The 15,001-nt window shown below is 36.9% G+C and overlaps 1 protein-coding gene across 1 annotated transcript in view; it reads right to left on the bottom strand.

Annotated features, from left to right (window-relative positions):
- The window catches only part of MYBPC3 (myosin binding protein C3), a 49,014-nt gene that overhangs the window by 9,194 nt on the left and 24,819 nt on the right, over positions 1-15,001 (bottom strand). Inside the window, exons 17-28 of the mRNA XM_015864288.3 lie at positions 12,831-12,997; positions 12,258-12,423; positions 11,192-11,298; positions 10,827-10,856; positions 10,547-10,683; positions 9,052-9,129; positions 7,739-7,898; positions 7,430-7,534; positions 5,806-5,994; positions 3,712-3,846; positions 2,475-2,642; positions 1,073-1,161 (exon numbers count right to left, since the gene is read on the bottom strand). Of these exons, the coding sequence (XP_015719774.1) occupies positions 1,073-1,161; positions 2,475-2,642; positions 3,712-3,846; positions 5,806-5,994; positions 7,430-7,534; positions 7,739-7,898; positions 9,052-9,129; positions 10,547-10,683; positions 10,827-10,856; positions 11,192-11,298; positions 12,258-12,423; positions 12,831-12,997 (1,531 nt within the window). The remainder of the gene's footprint in view (positions 1-1,072; positions 1,162-2,474; positions 2,643-3,711; positions 3,847-5,805; positions 5,995-7,429; positions 7,535-7,738; positions 7,899-9,051; positions 9,130-10,546; positions 10,684-10,826; positions 10,857-11,191; positions 11,299-12,257; positions 12,424-12,830; positions 12,998-15,001) is intronic.

Here is a 15,001-nt window from a genome sequence, read left to right as displayed (position 1 = left end):
GCAAAATGTGATTTTTGCTATGCTTTTTCTGAAAGATGCCCAGTTCTGAGTGCCTTAAGAAGTTTCAAAGTATTAAGAGTTGTTTAATAGTTCTTAATTGCTTGAGAATGGTTGGAAAAAAAATTTTTTTTCCTTAATTAAGAAAAGCTCATTAATTAAAATTCTGGTTTTGTTTCCTGGCAAAAATTTAGTGTTGATGGAAGGGTTTTAGCATTGCTTGTTTCCCTTATCTTTTTTTAGGAGAAGTCTATGCCTTTGTGATTTGCCTGTCCACCAGCCACTCCAATAATTTAAGAATCAGTTGGTTCATTTCAGCTAAATTAGGCTGTGGACTAGAAATCTCTAAGATCAGTTTAGTACAGTTTTGTTAAAACTAGTGGCAGAGTAAAATACAGCTGACTCAGTCTCCTCACTGAAAAGAAGTTAGGGAAGGCTCTTTGTTTATCCACTTTGTTTGGCAACAGCTAATGATACTTCAAGTTAAGTGAAGCTCTGGATTAGTTACAACATGTACCTGTGCTGGCCCAGGGAAATAAGCACATACAGCTGGGACTGCTTGGGAAGGAGGGGAATAAACTGTTGGCACTTGAGGAACGCAGTTGCGAGCTTGTCCTGAGCAAGAAGGTTATGAGGCTAGGAAAGCAGTGATATATTTGTGTCTTATGTTTTTAATATAACCCCTTAAACTTTATCAGATTCTCTGCCTATGGGGCAGCTTCTCAATTTTGGGTATTTTTTTTTCTTCATTTCAGACATTAAAGCAGCAAAGTTATCAGTTTAATTGTTTTTTTACAAGTTTAAACAAGCTTACATAACTGAAGAGTGGTTAACAAGAAAGGGCCCTACAGTTACAGTAGTTAACTTTTCTTGTATAAGAGGAAGGATTATGAAAAACAAAGAAAATCAACTGGGACTGTAAAACCAAACAAAGAAAAACAAATGAGAAACCCTTCTGATAGTAGGGTGATTTTTAATACTGCTCAACAAGTGGAGCAGTGGGAACTTACATAAGGGAAAATACTTTAGCTAAGTCACGACAAATACCTATGAGTAAATAGAGAACAGTACAAACCTGAAAAGGTATCATTATATTGATCGTCTCACCCACTTTCTTCACCAAAGTCTGTCTGAGATGGCGTGGCAGCCAGATTTTGGGACGTTCTGCAATTAAGCAGTAGTATGTTAATACAAAGCCTTTGATTATTTGAAATATTACTTGTAGGGCAAATAGGACAAAATACTGAAGAGGAAGGGCTTGGATACTTGTAAGCATAAGAAAATGGGGTAGACTGCTTTTATGGTTGCAAAGCAGGTAATTCTCTAAGCATTTTCAGATGTATTTGGCTACAAGATACAGATCTATTAGCAAATCTGTTATATATTTACAACAGTGCAGGTTGTGTTGATGGCGGAACTTCTGAAACAGTATTGCATCCGGAATGGCAGATTTGGATGACCTTTGTTGGATGTGAACCTTCTGTGTCGATTTCATTTCTTTGGAGAACTTTATCAGATAGTAGACAGAACAAGGGGTATATTGGATTGAAAATGTAATTATTGATGATGATTAAACTGTTGCTCTGTTGTTACTACAGCCACTTGCAAATTGCTATTTGGAAATGTTTATGGACTTAGAATGTAGAGCAATCGGTGAATTGCCTTTACCTCTCTATAGTAATTCAGTTACAGTACTTTGGGGTTGAAGGTGTGGAGTAACATAGCGCTCCTTCCTCTTCACTAACTAAGGAAGGACCGCAGTGCATGCTCTTTCTTCCAGTCCCCAGTTTTCTAAGTTCTCCTTGTGTCCCTTTGTCTTTTCTCAGTCATTTTTAGAAGAGTATATTAACCAACAGTTGGAGTACCTGTCATCATGTCCATTTAGTTTTGAGCTGCATTGCAGCTCTCGTTTACACAGAGTCATCTTGCTGTTAGTGAGACTCTGGCAGATACTTTGTGTGAGTCAAGGCTGAGCAATCCATTTTTAGCAGCTCTTTATCTTTTGGACTCCAGTCAATTGACTTGTAATCCTCTACTACTGGGTGATAAACAGGGTGTTAATTAATAACCCAGAACAATCAAGTTCAGATAACTACTTTAATTTGAAGAGACCTCTTGCCTCTGTGAATGTGGTTGTTTTGCAGTAATACAACAGCTTTTCTAGCAGAGAGCCAGATATTAAAAACTGGTCCCTTAAATGCTGACAGTGATGTTATCTGAGGTGAGAAGTACATAGTTCTAAAGTTTGATTTTTTTGTTTTAACAGCTATGCTTTATAAATAGAAGAGCTGGACAGGATGGCAATATTCTCAGGTTCAGAAGGTTTTTAGCTCTCAGTCAAACTGACAGAACTGTTTGGGGGTTATTTTCAGAAGGCAGCACAGCCTTGTCAGACCCAGGATTTTAATGTGTTGTGTACGATTGAATTTTGACCATAGACAATAGATAAGTGAGATTTATTAAATGTAAATACTCACGCATGATCTCTTGAACAGTAACGGGCTCTTTGATTATTGCTGCTCCACTTTCACCAGCCAAGTTTATAGCCTTTACACGGAAATAAAGTTTGTCACCTGTGACCAGGTCTTTAATCAGTGCAGAAGTACGCTCAGTTAGGCCAGGAAGAGCTGGAGTCCATTCTGTAGCTGCAAGTAGAGGATTTTTAGATTGCAGTAGTTTATTAACTTTCCAAACTGATGTCTTTTATACAACTGAAAGAAAATTTGTGTGGAGGTAACGCGAGTTCAACTTGCAATACCACACTTAGAATGGAACGCACTGAACTGGAAGAGAACTCTCAGTCTAAGGGTACAGGATCAACTTTGAGTTGTTTCTTCAGCATTCTGTTTCACAGAGCTCAGGGCAGTGGGGTTTCTCCACATTTATTTTCTTAGCAGAAGATGGGGGGAGCATTTTGGAAATATTTTTAGCTAGAAAGTAAAGCCTCAATTTATTTTTCCCTGAGGTTTATTTTCTGTGGGTGTCCAAAACGCATAAGTTTTTGGAGTATATTCTTACTTTCTCATTTGATGCTGTAGAACAGAGCTTGTAGGGCCTACTAAGTTTCTTTAATATCATAGAAATACTACGAATAAAATTATGCTTCTAGTGTAGTGACTTAAGGATTCTGATATCTCATTAAAGACTAGAAGTGAGTTCTGGGTAAACTAGACCCTGTTAAAACCCTTGCTTAGATTTTTGATAGTTGAGTTTCCTGTCAGAGAAAATTCCGTGACTGAAATAATTTTGTTAGTTGATCTATGTTTTTAAAATGAGTGTTATTTTGTAGCATCATAATACAGTACATTGAATGCTGCAGATATGAAGCAGTCATAGGTATTCCAAGAAGTAACAGTTACTTGCAAATTTGACTAATTTCCTTACAATCATGGTATTATACTGGTTTTAGAGAATACACAATTTGAGTACGACAGAAGTATAAGAGCAACTATAGAACAACACTACTATTCTTGTTAGTATTTTCCTTTACCATAGTTTATGATGATTGTGAATATGAGGATATGGTCAATGTGACTATCGTGGTTTCAGTGTTGTGTCAGGTAAATCTGCTGGTGGATGCTAAGGGTGTTAGTCACAGGTTAGAGTTCAAATTGAGTGGTACTGGATGCAGTTATTTGTTGTAATATTGCAGTGAAATGATTGCAACTGCAGTATTTTAATAATACTTATTTGCCACTGGCTTTGCTTACTTACATCCATCTTTGCAGTATTCCACTATGTAGCCATCTAATCCCCCTGCTCCAATCCGTTCAGGGGGTCTCCATTTCAGGGCAACAGTGGTGTCGGAGACATCCTCCACTGTGAAGTGTGTTGGTTCACTTGGAGGAGCTGTAAGGCAACATTTAGAAGTAAATTCTGAGAAACAGCAATGCTACTGTCAGAATTCAAAGGCTGTAGAAGTTATGATTAGTATCTGAACTATGTACTGCTATTTTAATGAAGTGAATTTAGCTGATGCTCAGTTGTAAAATGTGACTACTAATACTTCGTTTAATAGAAGTGTGGCATAAGATTCCTGTAATGGGGAGTAGAACAAAAAAGTTCTTGTATAATAGCATCGAGATGTTTGTAATTATAGTTCCTGTGAAAGTAAAATAAATAAATAGCAAAGAGAATTGTAAGCAATTCAGTCAAATAACCGACAGAAGTCTTCAGTGACATTTGGAAATCCAAATGCAAACCATTTGTATGGTGTATTTACGTCCTGATTGTAATTAGACAAAATTCATCACATTTGACGTTACTTGTTTTGATCGAGAAGTGAAGAACATGATTCAAAGTTTTGACTACGTGTTTACTGAAACACTGGCTCTGCATCGCTCGTTTGTAACAGAGACATCTGAAAAAAAAATACTAAAAAACCTTCAATTCAGTGACATACGGCTATTTGATGTATTTTCAGGACAGAAATCTCATAGTTCAGAATAACCAGCGTCTAGATTCAATCTTTTAAATATGTTTCTTATCTACTAATCATTAGTGGAGAACCCCAAATTGTGAATACGCACAAATGCTGCTACCAAATCATTGATTCCAAAAAGCAAATGGAAAGATAACTTCAAAATAACATTTGCGATTACTGGAAGGAACATAGCGTTTAGTATGCATGTAATAAAACAATCATTAAGAATTAGAGTTTTGACACACTCTGCATAGGTATATATTCCAAACTGAATGTCTTTTGAAAAACTTGAGAGATGTTACATATTAAAAGATTCTTGATAGATAAATACAGAACTATAAATTGTGCAACGGATTGAAATTGATCTTAATTCCTGAAGTAACTGCAATAATAATAATAATACAGTTTCCTTTCTGTAGTTATATCAAATTTTTTCATATTCATATGGAATCAAGGACTGTGAACAGAAACAGGAGATGAAGGCAGCTGGGAGCATACACAACCACAGTGTACCCCACCAGAACCCCAAACCTCTTTTCTGAAGCAGTAAGTATGAGCTTTATCCTTAATCAAGTAGAACTCTACCTATCCCATGAAAACTTTGGACCTTTTTTTTCAGTAGCTCCGCTTGATGGTTTTTTGTTGCCTTCTTTTCTTGCAGACCAGTTGTTTTGTATTTGAAATCCAGAATTAAAAGACCCTTCTTGCAGCACATCCTTTCCTTCTGACCCCTTCACTGCATCATCTGCTTTTGCATTATTTCCTTCAGCAGGTTGTCCCCCTTCACTGATATTAGAAGTTTTAGCAACTCTTGTCATTTTAATGTCCAGCCAGTTGTATTTTTCAGTTCTTCTTTCTAAAGCTCTTAGCAGGGAGGCTTTCTGAGGACTCTCTTAGTTTGTTCTGGCTCAGAGGTTGCAGGAGACACTGTCTTGCTGCGAAGGGGTGGATTATTTATAGAAAATCGTTCCCTAAATATTTTCTTAATCAGCTATCCTTTTGGCTGCAGAAGGGGCCAGGATTAAGGGAGGACTGGATGGGATACTGTGATATTTGCACCCATAAGGCAGTGGGGGAAGTTGAGAGGGTTGGGCAAATTTCTGTCAATTAGCTCTCCTCCTTTCCAGATCCAGTTTGACTCTCACACTTCTAATTATAACAACTAAATGTTCATCAGCAGTTTCATGAAACTGGAACCTCTGTGCTTTGCAGGAAGGGAAATGAGAGATGGAGAAGAGGAAGATGATAAAGGAAAAAAGCTGATTAAGTATAGAATAGCTTTTTCCTAACACATTCTTTTTTAGTGTAAGGATGGTTGAAGAGAAGAGGTGAAAATTGTTCTGTCCTCTTTTTTCCAGGAATTATCAGAGTGTGATAGAACTCACCAATTGGCATGAAGGGTTGTGAGGCAGGGCTTGGCCGGGACATGCCAATAGAATTCACAGCATAAATCCGCATCTCATAAACTACTCCTTCAATCATTCGCTTGGCTTCGTAGGTTAGCTCTTTTAAAAGGTCAAAATTCAGCCTCATCCATCGGTAGCTCTTCTTCTTCTTTCTCTCTAAAATATAGCCTGGAAGGGATATATTTTATGATATAAGAGAACTACAAACGATTGTCTTACATGCAGGAGAAAAAAAACATTTTTCTATGACATAAAGAGACAAACATTACTGCATATAACTTAATTGTGTGAAGCTCTGGTATTTTCCTTAATTTTCCTTTTTTATTACTATCCTTCAGTCTGACATTCTTATTTGAATGGTTATGCTTTCCACAACACAACTCACTTAGAATTGTCTGTCAGTTATTAGGCTTAAGTATATTTCACATGCTATACACTAATTTAGTCAATGTTTCCAGGGTTATTTAGATGTGTATGAAATAGTAAATCATTGCTGGTGAAAGGTGTGGTCATTCTATCCTGCTGTTGGAGAAATACGTGAGACTCAGGAGTTGAACAGAAAACCCTTTTCTTGAAGGAGAGATTGCCTTGAAATATATAAAACGAGTTAAAAACTAATTTATTTCATTCTTCAGCAATCTTGTATCAACAGCTTCAATTGCAATGCAAAATGTTAATAGGAAGAATATGTAATATTTCCCTTAACTTATTTCATATCTCTTTAAAAAGCAAAGTGGCAGAATTTCAGAGTGTCTGAAATTGAGTCGTATCTCGGCTTCAGCCCTACAGTGGAGTGAATCCTGGCCATGCACAGCTTCCTCTCAGCCTGTCCCCATAATAGAGGTGCTCCAGCCCTTCTCTGGACTCGCTCCAACAGATCAGTGTCAGCTGTTTCTTTATACCTAGTTACATTTAATTTCTTCTCTAGTCTGTTTACAGGTGGTGCTTGGTTGTGATGCATGTAGACTCCTTTTAAAAAGATTTTGTTTAGAAAGCTAGTGATCTTACAGGTATGGAGTGAATAATTAGGAAATATGCTGAGTAGCGATTTATACATCCTGTGTACAAATATGTATTTTATGTGGATTTCTACCTATTTCTGCAGATACTATCGTAGCTGGCCACAGTTACAGTCATTATAGGGATATATCAAATTGTGAAGATTTGTGGTTTGAGCCCCAGACCATGGTGTTCACAACGTTTATGGCTATCAAACTTGCAGGTGCTGCTTTGGTATACCTGAGAAGTATGGTTCTTACAGGGCCTGAATGGAAATGGAGAACAATAGGCATTATAGGCACAGACATCCTGAATCAGTAACCTTTCCTTTTAATATGAAATTGCAAGACAATTGAAATGATGCTTGGCTAACTTGTCAAAATATTTCTCTGATTCAAACAGCACAGGTAGGGGGCACCATCACCCTGATACTAAAGGGCCAGATTCCAAAATGGTCTGTAGGGTTGCTTTATTACCGAGTGTATGAGGTTCAGCCTTCTTAGTGTGAATGAATGTATTAAATCCTTCTGCATCGTTTTAAAGGAGCAGAGAAAATAATATATAGGTGAGACTGCTGGGGACTTTATATTTCAGTGCTTCTTACCAAGTACTGGTTGTCCACCATCATATGTAGGAGGTTGCCACTGCACAGTGCAGTAATCTTCTCCAATGTTACTGATCTTGGGAGCTTCTGGAGGGTCAGGGACATCTGAAGGAAATATCAGAATGCATGGGGGTTGTTACTGTTTCTGTTTTACAAATCAATTCGATATTTTAACATTTTTTCCCCCGTATTATAAGTCTAAATCTGAAGAAATCAGTCATCCTGAGGAATTTCCAAATAGTATTAGTGACATATATATTTTTCATCACTGTGGTGCTTTGAAAGTGATTATTGCTTTCTTTCACTTACCAATAACTTTGACTGTGATATCAGCCTTATCTTCTCCCACTGGATTCTTAACTATAACTCTGTATACTCCTTCATCCTCCTTTTCAGCTCCTTCAATGATGAAGACACAGTGGTCTTCATGTTTCTCCACACGAACTCTGCCTTCAGATTCAAATAGAACCTGTGGGCAGTGAAAGTAAAAGGGAAAATCAGTGTGACTTGTGCCCGGGACAGCCTAATGAGCCTGTATGTAAGTCAGTGAAAATTCAAAAGATATAAATAATATCAAATTCTTTTTGTATATAGAAAAAATGGAGGTGAAGTGTCTCAAACTATTTAACTGTAGGTAAGATTGAACCTAAAAGCTTTCCAGGTTGTTAGGATTCATTGCTAGTTATGCACACATGATTGCATTTCAAAGAAGTTACAAAGTACTATGAATTCCTGATTGGGATAACAGCAATGTAAAGTTTCATGGATAATAGGTGGGTAGAGTGTAAATTGAAGGTGATTTGCAAATTCTTTCAAGCATATGAGCAAACATTCTGGTTCAACAGTATCTACATCAGATAACGTGGGTTTGAACAATTTGCTTCTAAAAACGTTGCCATATTTTTTGCTACTGTCATGGTGTCAGTGTGATTTTATTTTTTTTGTCACTCGGGAATGCCATATGGGATGACTTTATGCTCTCCTCAGAGAGATGAGGTCTAAATGTAACAAGAACTTTGCTGTGCATTTATTACACTCTCCATGCTTCACACGCCCACATCTGTAGACAGTAAACAAGAAACTTTACAAAGTGTATGTGCCTATCCAGTGAATAGCACAGAAGAATCTTAAACATATAAAATATTTATATTTTTATTTATTTATATTTTATATATATATGAGGAAACCTTTTGGAAAATTCATCTTTTCACTGTATGTACATACACAGCCTATTTTCCTGAATCTGTAATATTTTCTCCTCTTATTTTACCCTCAGGATATTGTTGAAGCTTACAGTGTAGTGGGGAAAAAAAGAGGGGATAAACATTCACAAATAGATTGAAAAGAATTTTAAACAACTTAATTGATTCCTTGTAATTAAGCCACTGTGTGATGGTAATTAGAGATTTTCTTGATCAGCATCTAACTCTAAAATCACTAGATCTGTTTTGCTGGACCAAAGAGTTTGGTAATTGCCATTGTGAGGCAGAATGATGGGTGGCTGTGCTATTTACTTTACCAGCTTTAAATCTACTGACTTAAATTTTATTTTCTTCTAAACTAGACCACTGAAGTGAAAAACATTAGGCATGTTTGTGTGTCTGCATAAATAAGGAACTCACCTTACTATCAGTACTTAAATCACTGCTGTCTTCTGAGAGTGTCGTAGAATCTTCATTGCTTCGAACAAGTTCACCTTTCTAAATAAGCAAAGAAACCACAGAAAGATAAATATTTCTGAGCAGAACAGGGAAACTGTTTCTGCAAGACAGGAGAAGAGTCCATAGGTATGCTAGGGTGCTTGAACATAAAGGTGTGAGAAACATAAAGAGCAAAGTGAGAGAGCAAACCAGACTGGGAAGGAAATCAGTACGTGTGAAACTAAAAAGCAGAAAAGGAAATGGATATGTCAGACTGCAGTGATTTAGAGGAAGGATAAGTCAGCAAAACTGAATCTACAGCTTCATAAACAAAGATGCGTGATGTTCCCGGAGCAGAATTTTAACTGATCATAAATTAGTGCATGTCCTGTGGTAATAGTTATAATGACCAAAATTTAGTAGTGGGACAGTATGTCTGTATAAACATTTTAACAGTCTGAAATATAGTCAGGACTGTAATACATCATCAGATGTATTCTGAAGCTGTTAAATTGTCTGTTCAGAATTTTATTAGCATATGCTATACAGCATTCAAATCAAGCCCAACTCCCTTTATTTGTGTTTTGGGACTTCACACCTTAGAATTAGTAAGGTGGATGGTCTGTCTGTTACCCAGTCATCATTCTGTGAGAGAAACCTTCATTTCATCAAAGAAACTTGTGAGTGAGGGAATCAGGAAAATTGCCCTCTGTTTCTAAAAAAGAGATGAATGGCTTTTTTTTTTGTTAGGGTCTGCGCTAATTCTGTAGTGCAGAAAAAAGTCCTGAATTGTACTAAATTTCCCACTCTTAAAGAATGGTACAAAACTGAGAAGAAATGAGACTGAGGAGATGAACGTAATTGGCAGTATTACTTTTGTATACGGCTGTATCAGTTGTTTTTTTTTCCTGCTACCTGTGGGATGTGTAGTGATGCTGTAGAATATTATGTAATTTTTTTGGTACTAGTTATAGCTTAAGAGCACACAGACAGTGAGGGGTGTGGATGTTCTGAGGCAGCCATAGAAGAAGCTCGCTTAGACTCTCGTATCAAGATTCTAATCTTTGATGTTTTGCAGTTCTTCTGATTAGGCAAATAGCAAGTGTTTCTTTATTTTTATTATACCAAATACTTTTCTTCACAAACTGTAGAAGAATCATTTAGACTATAAAAAAGAAACTGTCACCTGCAGAATGTGTCCATGCTGTTAGGTAAGATCATGTTTCAGTGGTCATTTGTTTCATTGAGTCATAGAATTGTTTGAGCTGGGGGGAACCTTTAAAGTCACCTAGTCCAACTCCCCTGCAATGAACAGGGACAACTACAGCTGGATTGAACATCGAAATACTTGTTCATAGGAACTTTAATTCAAACAAAGACTTGAGAAAGAAAATAAATCTCCTACTGTGACTTCCTTGCCTCAGTTATTGTGTTAGATTACCTTGCTGTAATACACTGTAGTTGTTGAATCCATTACCTTGTTCACTTTCTGCCAGATGACAGTAGGTGTTGGATCTCCTGATATGGGAACATCCAATCTCAGTTTGTTCCCAGCCACCACAACAATAGTGTCAGGGGATTGGCCCAGACAGTCCAGGTGGATTTTGGGAGGCTCTTTAAGAAAGGGGGAGAAAAATATGGTTTGAGTGTCGTGTATGAGAAAGGAGGTCAGTACTCATGCCTTACATTAAAAATACATTTTCCTTTGCTGTTGAAAACATATTTAGTTGCATATGAGTAGTGAATGTTGTTCTTACCTTCTCTTGGTACAAAATCAATCTTGACCTCTGGAGGGAAAAAAAAAAAGGGGGGGAGTTAGGAAAAAATAGGTCAGAAAACAGAATTTTTGTACCATTTCCATCTAGCAAGTAATTAAAAAACTATTAATTGCATCATCAGAGTGCTTATTACAGATCAATGTAAATAAACTGCTAAACAGGCTCTTTAAAACAACATACTAATTATAACAAAAATTACAGGGAAAAACAATATAATGCAACAATCTGATGGTAGGACGGTCTTATAGGAAGGAGATTCTTCACATTCCTTCCTGACTGAACCATGATTAGTGCCATCTTTTTATCCCTGTGGAATTCCTGTTGCATCTCCTAAAGTAACTTACCCAAAAACTGAAGCTTGGCAGAAAGGTTGTAAGCAAATCCTTGAGGTATGAAGGAATAGTCGGCCTCATCATCTGGTGTGACGTCTTCAATAGTTAGCTTATGGATCCTGGAAGCATGAAGAAATAGGCGTCACTGCCTTATATTACCTTTCCAGGAAAAACGGGGCTATCTCAGGAGACAAGGTGCAAACCATAAGATATTAACGAACATCACTGTTTCTTCTCCTCTTTCCCTAGCATCAAATCGAGCTACCAGGGCTGTGGACTGCTTTGATTTCAGTATTTGGGTAAACCCATCTCAGCGCAGTGTCTGAGTGGACTTGTCTTCTCAAAGTAAATGCAGAGTCTACTCTAAATAGAGGAAGTGGCTTCTAGTCTTTTTTTCTGGCCCTTTACCCTTAGAAGAGCAGTTCTATCACTGCTGACTTATTTAATTTGATCAAGACTGTAATTACAATGAACTGTGAAAAACAAGGCAAAAATTGATCTTCCATCCCTTTATTAATGAAATTTTGAAACAGAATGCAGGGAGTACCAAGGAAGAATTTACCCTAATGCATAGTATTTATGTATTTTATGAATCTTGCTCTTGATTTCCAGTAAGAGTTAGACTGCTCAGACACTTAGGCACAGAATGGTGCAACTGTATATGTTCTAATGTTTTCACATATAAAGACCACTGTTTTTTGTTTGTTTGTTTGTTTTTCCTGGAAGGTCTTGTAAGTGTTGTATTAATCTGTCTAAACACTACTGCTGATTTTTAAAGTTACTACAAATGTGTTTTCTAAACAGTTCCGATAGCAAGGAAACGTGATATCTAAATGAAAACTGAAAATGAGTTCTGCTGATATACCACTGATACCATAAATATGAAATGTACCAACATGCTTACCAGACAAGTTAGTGACTATATGTTTATTGCATATGAATAGGTTTTAACGTTTTCCTTCTAGTTGTAGCCAGGGTAAAGTCATGTTTTATATTTCTATCCCCCCCTGAGATGATAATTCCTGTGGGTTATAATGTAATACTGAAACTTGTATATGCTTTCTGAAAGACAACGAACCTGCCAATATGGGAGATCTTTATCCTTTCATCTGGCACCACCTCCTTTCCATTTTTCAACCAGATTCCTTTCACGTTTTCATCAGAAACTTCGCACTTGAAGACTGCCTGGTCACGTGCCTTCACTGTCAGGTCTGCAATGCTCTGATAAACTTCCAGCTTTTTCTCTGATTTTGCGAGAATAAGCAATACATACATCAACAAATAAGAATAGCTCTGTTAATGAGTAGCTGATATGGCTCTACTGAGTACAAAAACTAGGGCTCTTTGTGAAAAGGTGAAATATGAAGGGGAATCCACAGCATGAGAGGCCCTAACAGGACTGATAGCTAAGCACCTGTTAGTATCAGTGTCTGATACATCTGGCATGTAGGTCTGAGTTCCCCTTGAAGTCTCTTCTCTATTATCAGACCTTATACAACTGCTGAAGTACTTCCCCTTTCCTCTCCTCTTCCCCTCCCCTCCCACCTCTGGCCATGGTGTGAGGCTTTTCCTGCCCCTCTCCGCTATACTTGAGAAGGTTACCTTCAGTCTGTTTTCGCTTTCCAGCTTCTATAATATTATCTGCACTTACCTTGTACAATTAGTTCAGCAACCGATACCCCACCATTTGTCTTCACTGTGTAGTGTCCACTGTCCTCCTTGGTTGACTCATTAATGATTAGATACTGCTTTTTTCCATCTTTCTTAAATCTGTATTTGAATGTTTCTTCCCGTGTCAGCTCAACTCCATCCTTCTCCCTGCAATCCCAAACAATGTTGAGTCATTTTTCTAAGGATGGAAGAGGTAAGAGTTAGCTCAGTGTTGAAAGTCACAAGATAAATTGAATCTATAAAATTTAAAGTTAGTAATAAAGAGACTATTTCACAAATGCTAGCAGAACCAGAACTGCTAGGGAACAGAATCCTACTAGCTTGACCATTCATGTTTGCTGGTTATTTGATTTCTATTCCAAGAGAGTTCACTCACAGGAAATTTCTTGTTTCGTATTATCCATGTGCTGTAGATACATAACAGTATATTAAATGCTGTAGAAAACATAGCTATGAAGAAACACCTTACTAGCAGTGAAAGTATAACCTTAAAAGCTCTTCTATAAGGTAATAAGGACTTAATTTTTCTAATGTGAATTGTAGTTGTTATAATTTAATCATCTCTGGGCATCAGTAAAAGGAAAAAAAAAAAAAAAAAAAAAAAGGACTTTAAATGATATATTTGAAATTTTTATAGTTCTTTCCACTCAGGGATGCTACCATGTATTTAAGACATTCTAAATAAAGCTTCACGGTGCAGCCTGAGAGGAAATCTAATTATTGTAATTTCCAATCATCATTAAGGGAAACAAGCAGAGAGGATTCGAGCTGTTTAGTCAAGGTCACACAAAAATACATTAGACTTTCTAAAGCTGTCCTGTTCCTAATCCTAAATGACATCAGCTCAAAAAAAATTCTTCAACTTTCTTCTTTTGTAGCATTTTTTTTTTATCGTTACTTGAAAATATTCATAGTACTTGAATACCTCTGCAGTATGTAAAATGTTTTCTTATGCTTTCAGTATAACAAGAAGCTGCTTTCTGTCTTGTGTTGTTGATCTCTTTTTTTGGCTGGCCACTCAGATTAACATGTGCTCATAGGATAGAAAATTGCAGTGCAGGTGCATTACAACACACTGTATCTGATCTCTAAGTAGATGTACACAATCTATGTGTCAGTCTGAAGCAAATCACAGACTGAAGCCTTAAGCAGCTGCACGAATCCTGCAGTTTGTTGTATAGATGTACCTATTGAAACCACCTTTCAAAATATGCAGTTTATCCCTTCCTAACAGTTTTTCAGAGCACAGCTTATTGGAAACTACAGTTGCAGCAGAAAACCATGGCTTTCCAAATCACAGGGCTACAACAATAGTAAAGAAGGTAACATAACATGTTTCATGTGATTGTTATAGGCAGTATGTAGTGTTATGTCAAGATAATATTCTTTGCTTGCTGAGTGGCAAGAGCCTTGAGATCACCTGCATGGTGTTCTCCTGAGCTGATGGTCTTGTGTATGCAGTTAGTTCTGAAGGAAATGCCATACTGTAATGTATAAACCTTTGAACTCTGAGAATGTACTGTAACCCAGAAATTCCACATGCTGCTGTGACAAAAACAGGCACACACACTGGTCAGTGTTTCAAAGATGAATTTTTGATTTAGTTCAGTGGTGTTTTTAATGTGTCTCATTAAAGCTATCTCAGTGCTCTATTCTAGCCCTTTAGAAAGAATGAGATCGCTTGAAATCTTGCCTAAATAATGAAAATAGAATGTTTGCATTGAACAGTGTCCTTAAAGCCCCATGATGAGAATAGTATTTTTATCTTTTGTTTGATTTAGGAGTGCCCTGAAAATAGTGGAATGGTAAAACTATAAACCTTGAAAGGGAGCCTGATTTAAAATATTATACAGATGCAGTATAAAAGGAAAACCTTTTTATATAGTATTATTACGGTCCTTTGGCAACAAGCAGTGAAGCAGTAAGGTTAACTGATAACTAAGGTGTAACAGGAAGATTCTATAGAACAGTGGAAGTGTTGGTTAAAAGACCACCATAAATTACTTACAGTGACAGAGAAACTACGTAATAGTGGGTGCACAGAGATTTATTGCTATTATGACTTTGCTATAGTTTGTTTTCATTGGAGCTCTTTGCTCCAGCATTCAGCCATGAAAAAAAAACAAGTCAAAACTATGTATTTCATTACAT

Source organism: Coturnix japonica, chromosome 5, assembly GCF_054131305.1.
Source record: "Coturnix japonica strain WE chromosome 5, WE-NBRP24, whole genome shotgun sequence".
Taxonomy (NCBI): domain Eukaryota; kingdom Metazoa; phylum Chordata; class Aves; order Galliformes; family Phasianidae; genus Coturnix; species Coturnix japonica.
This window is presented reverse-complemented; position numbering and strand designations above follow the sequence as displayed.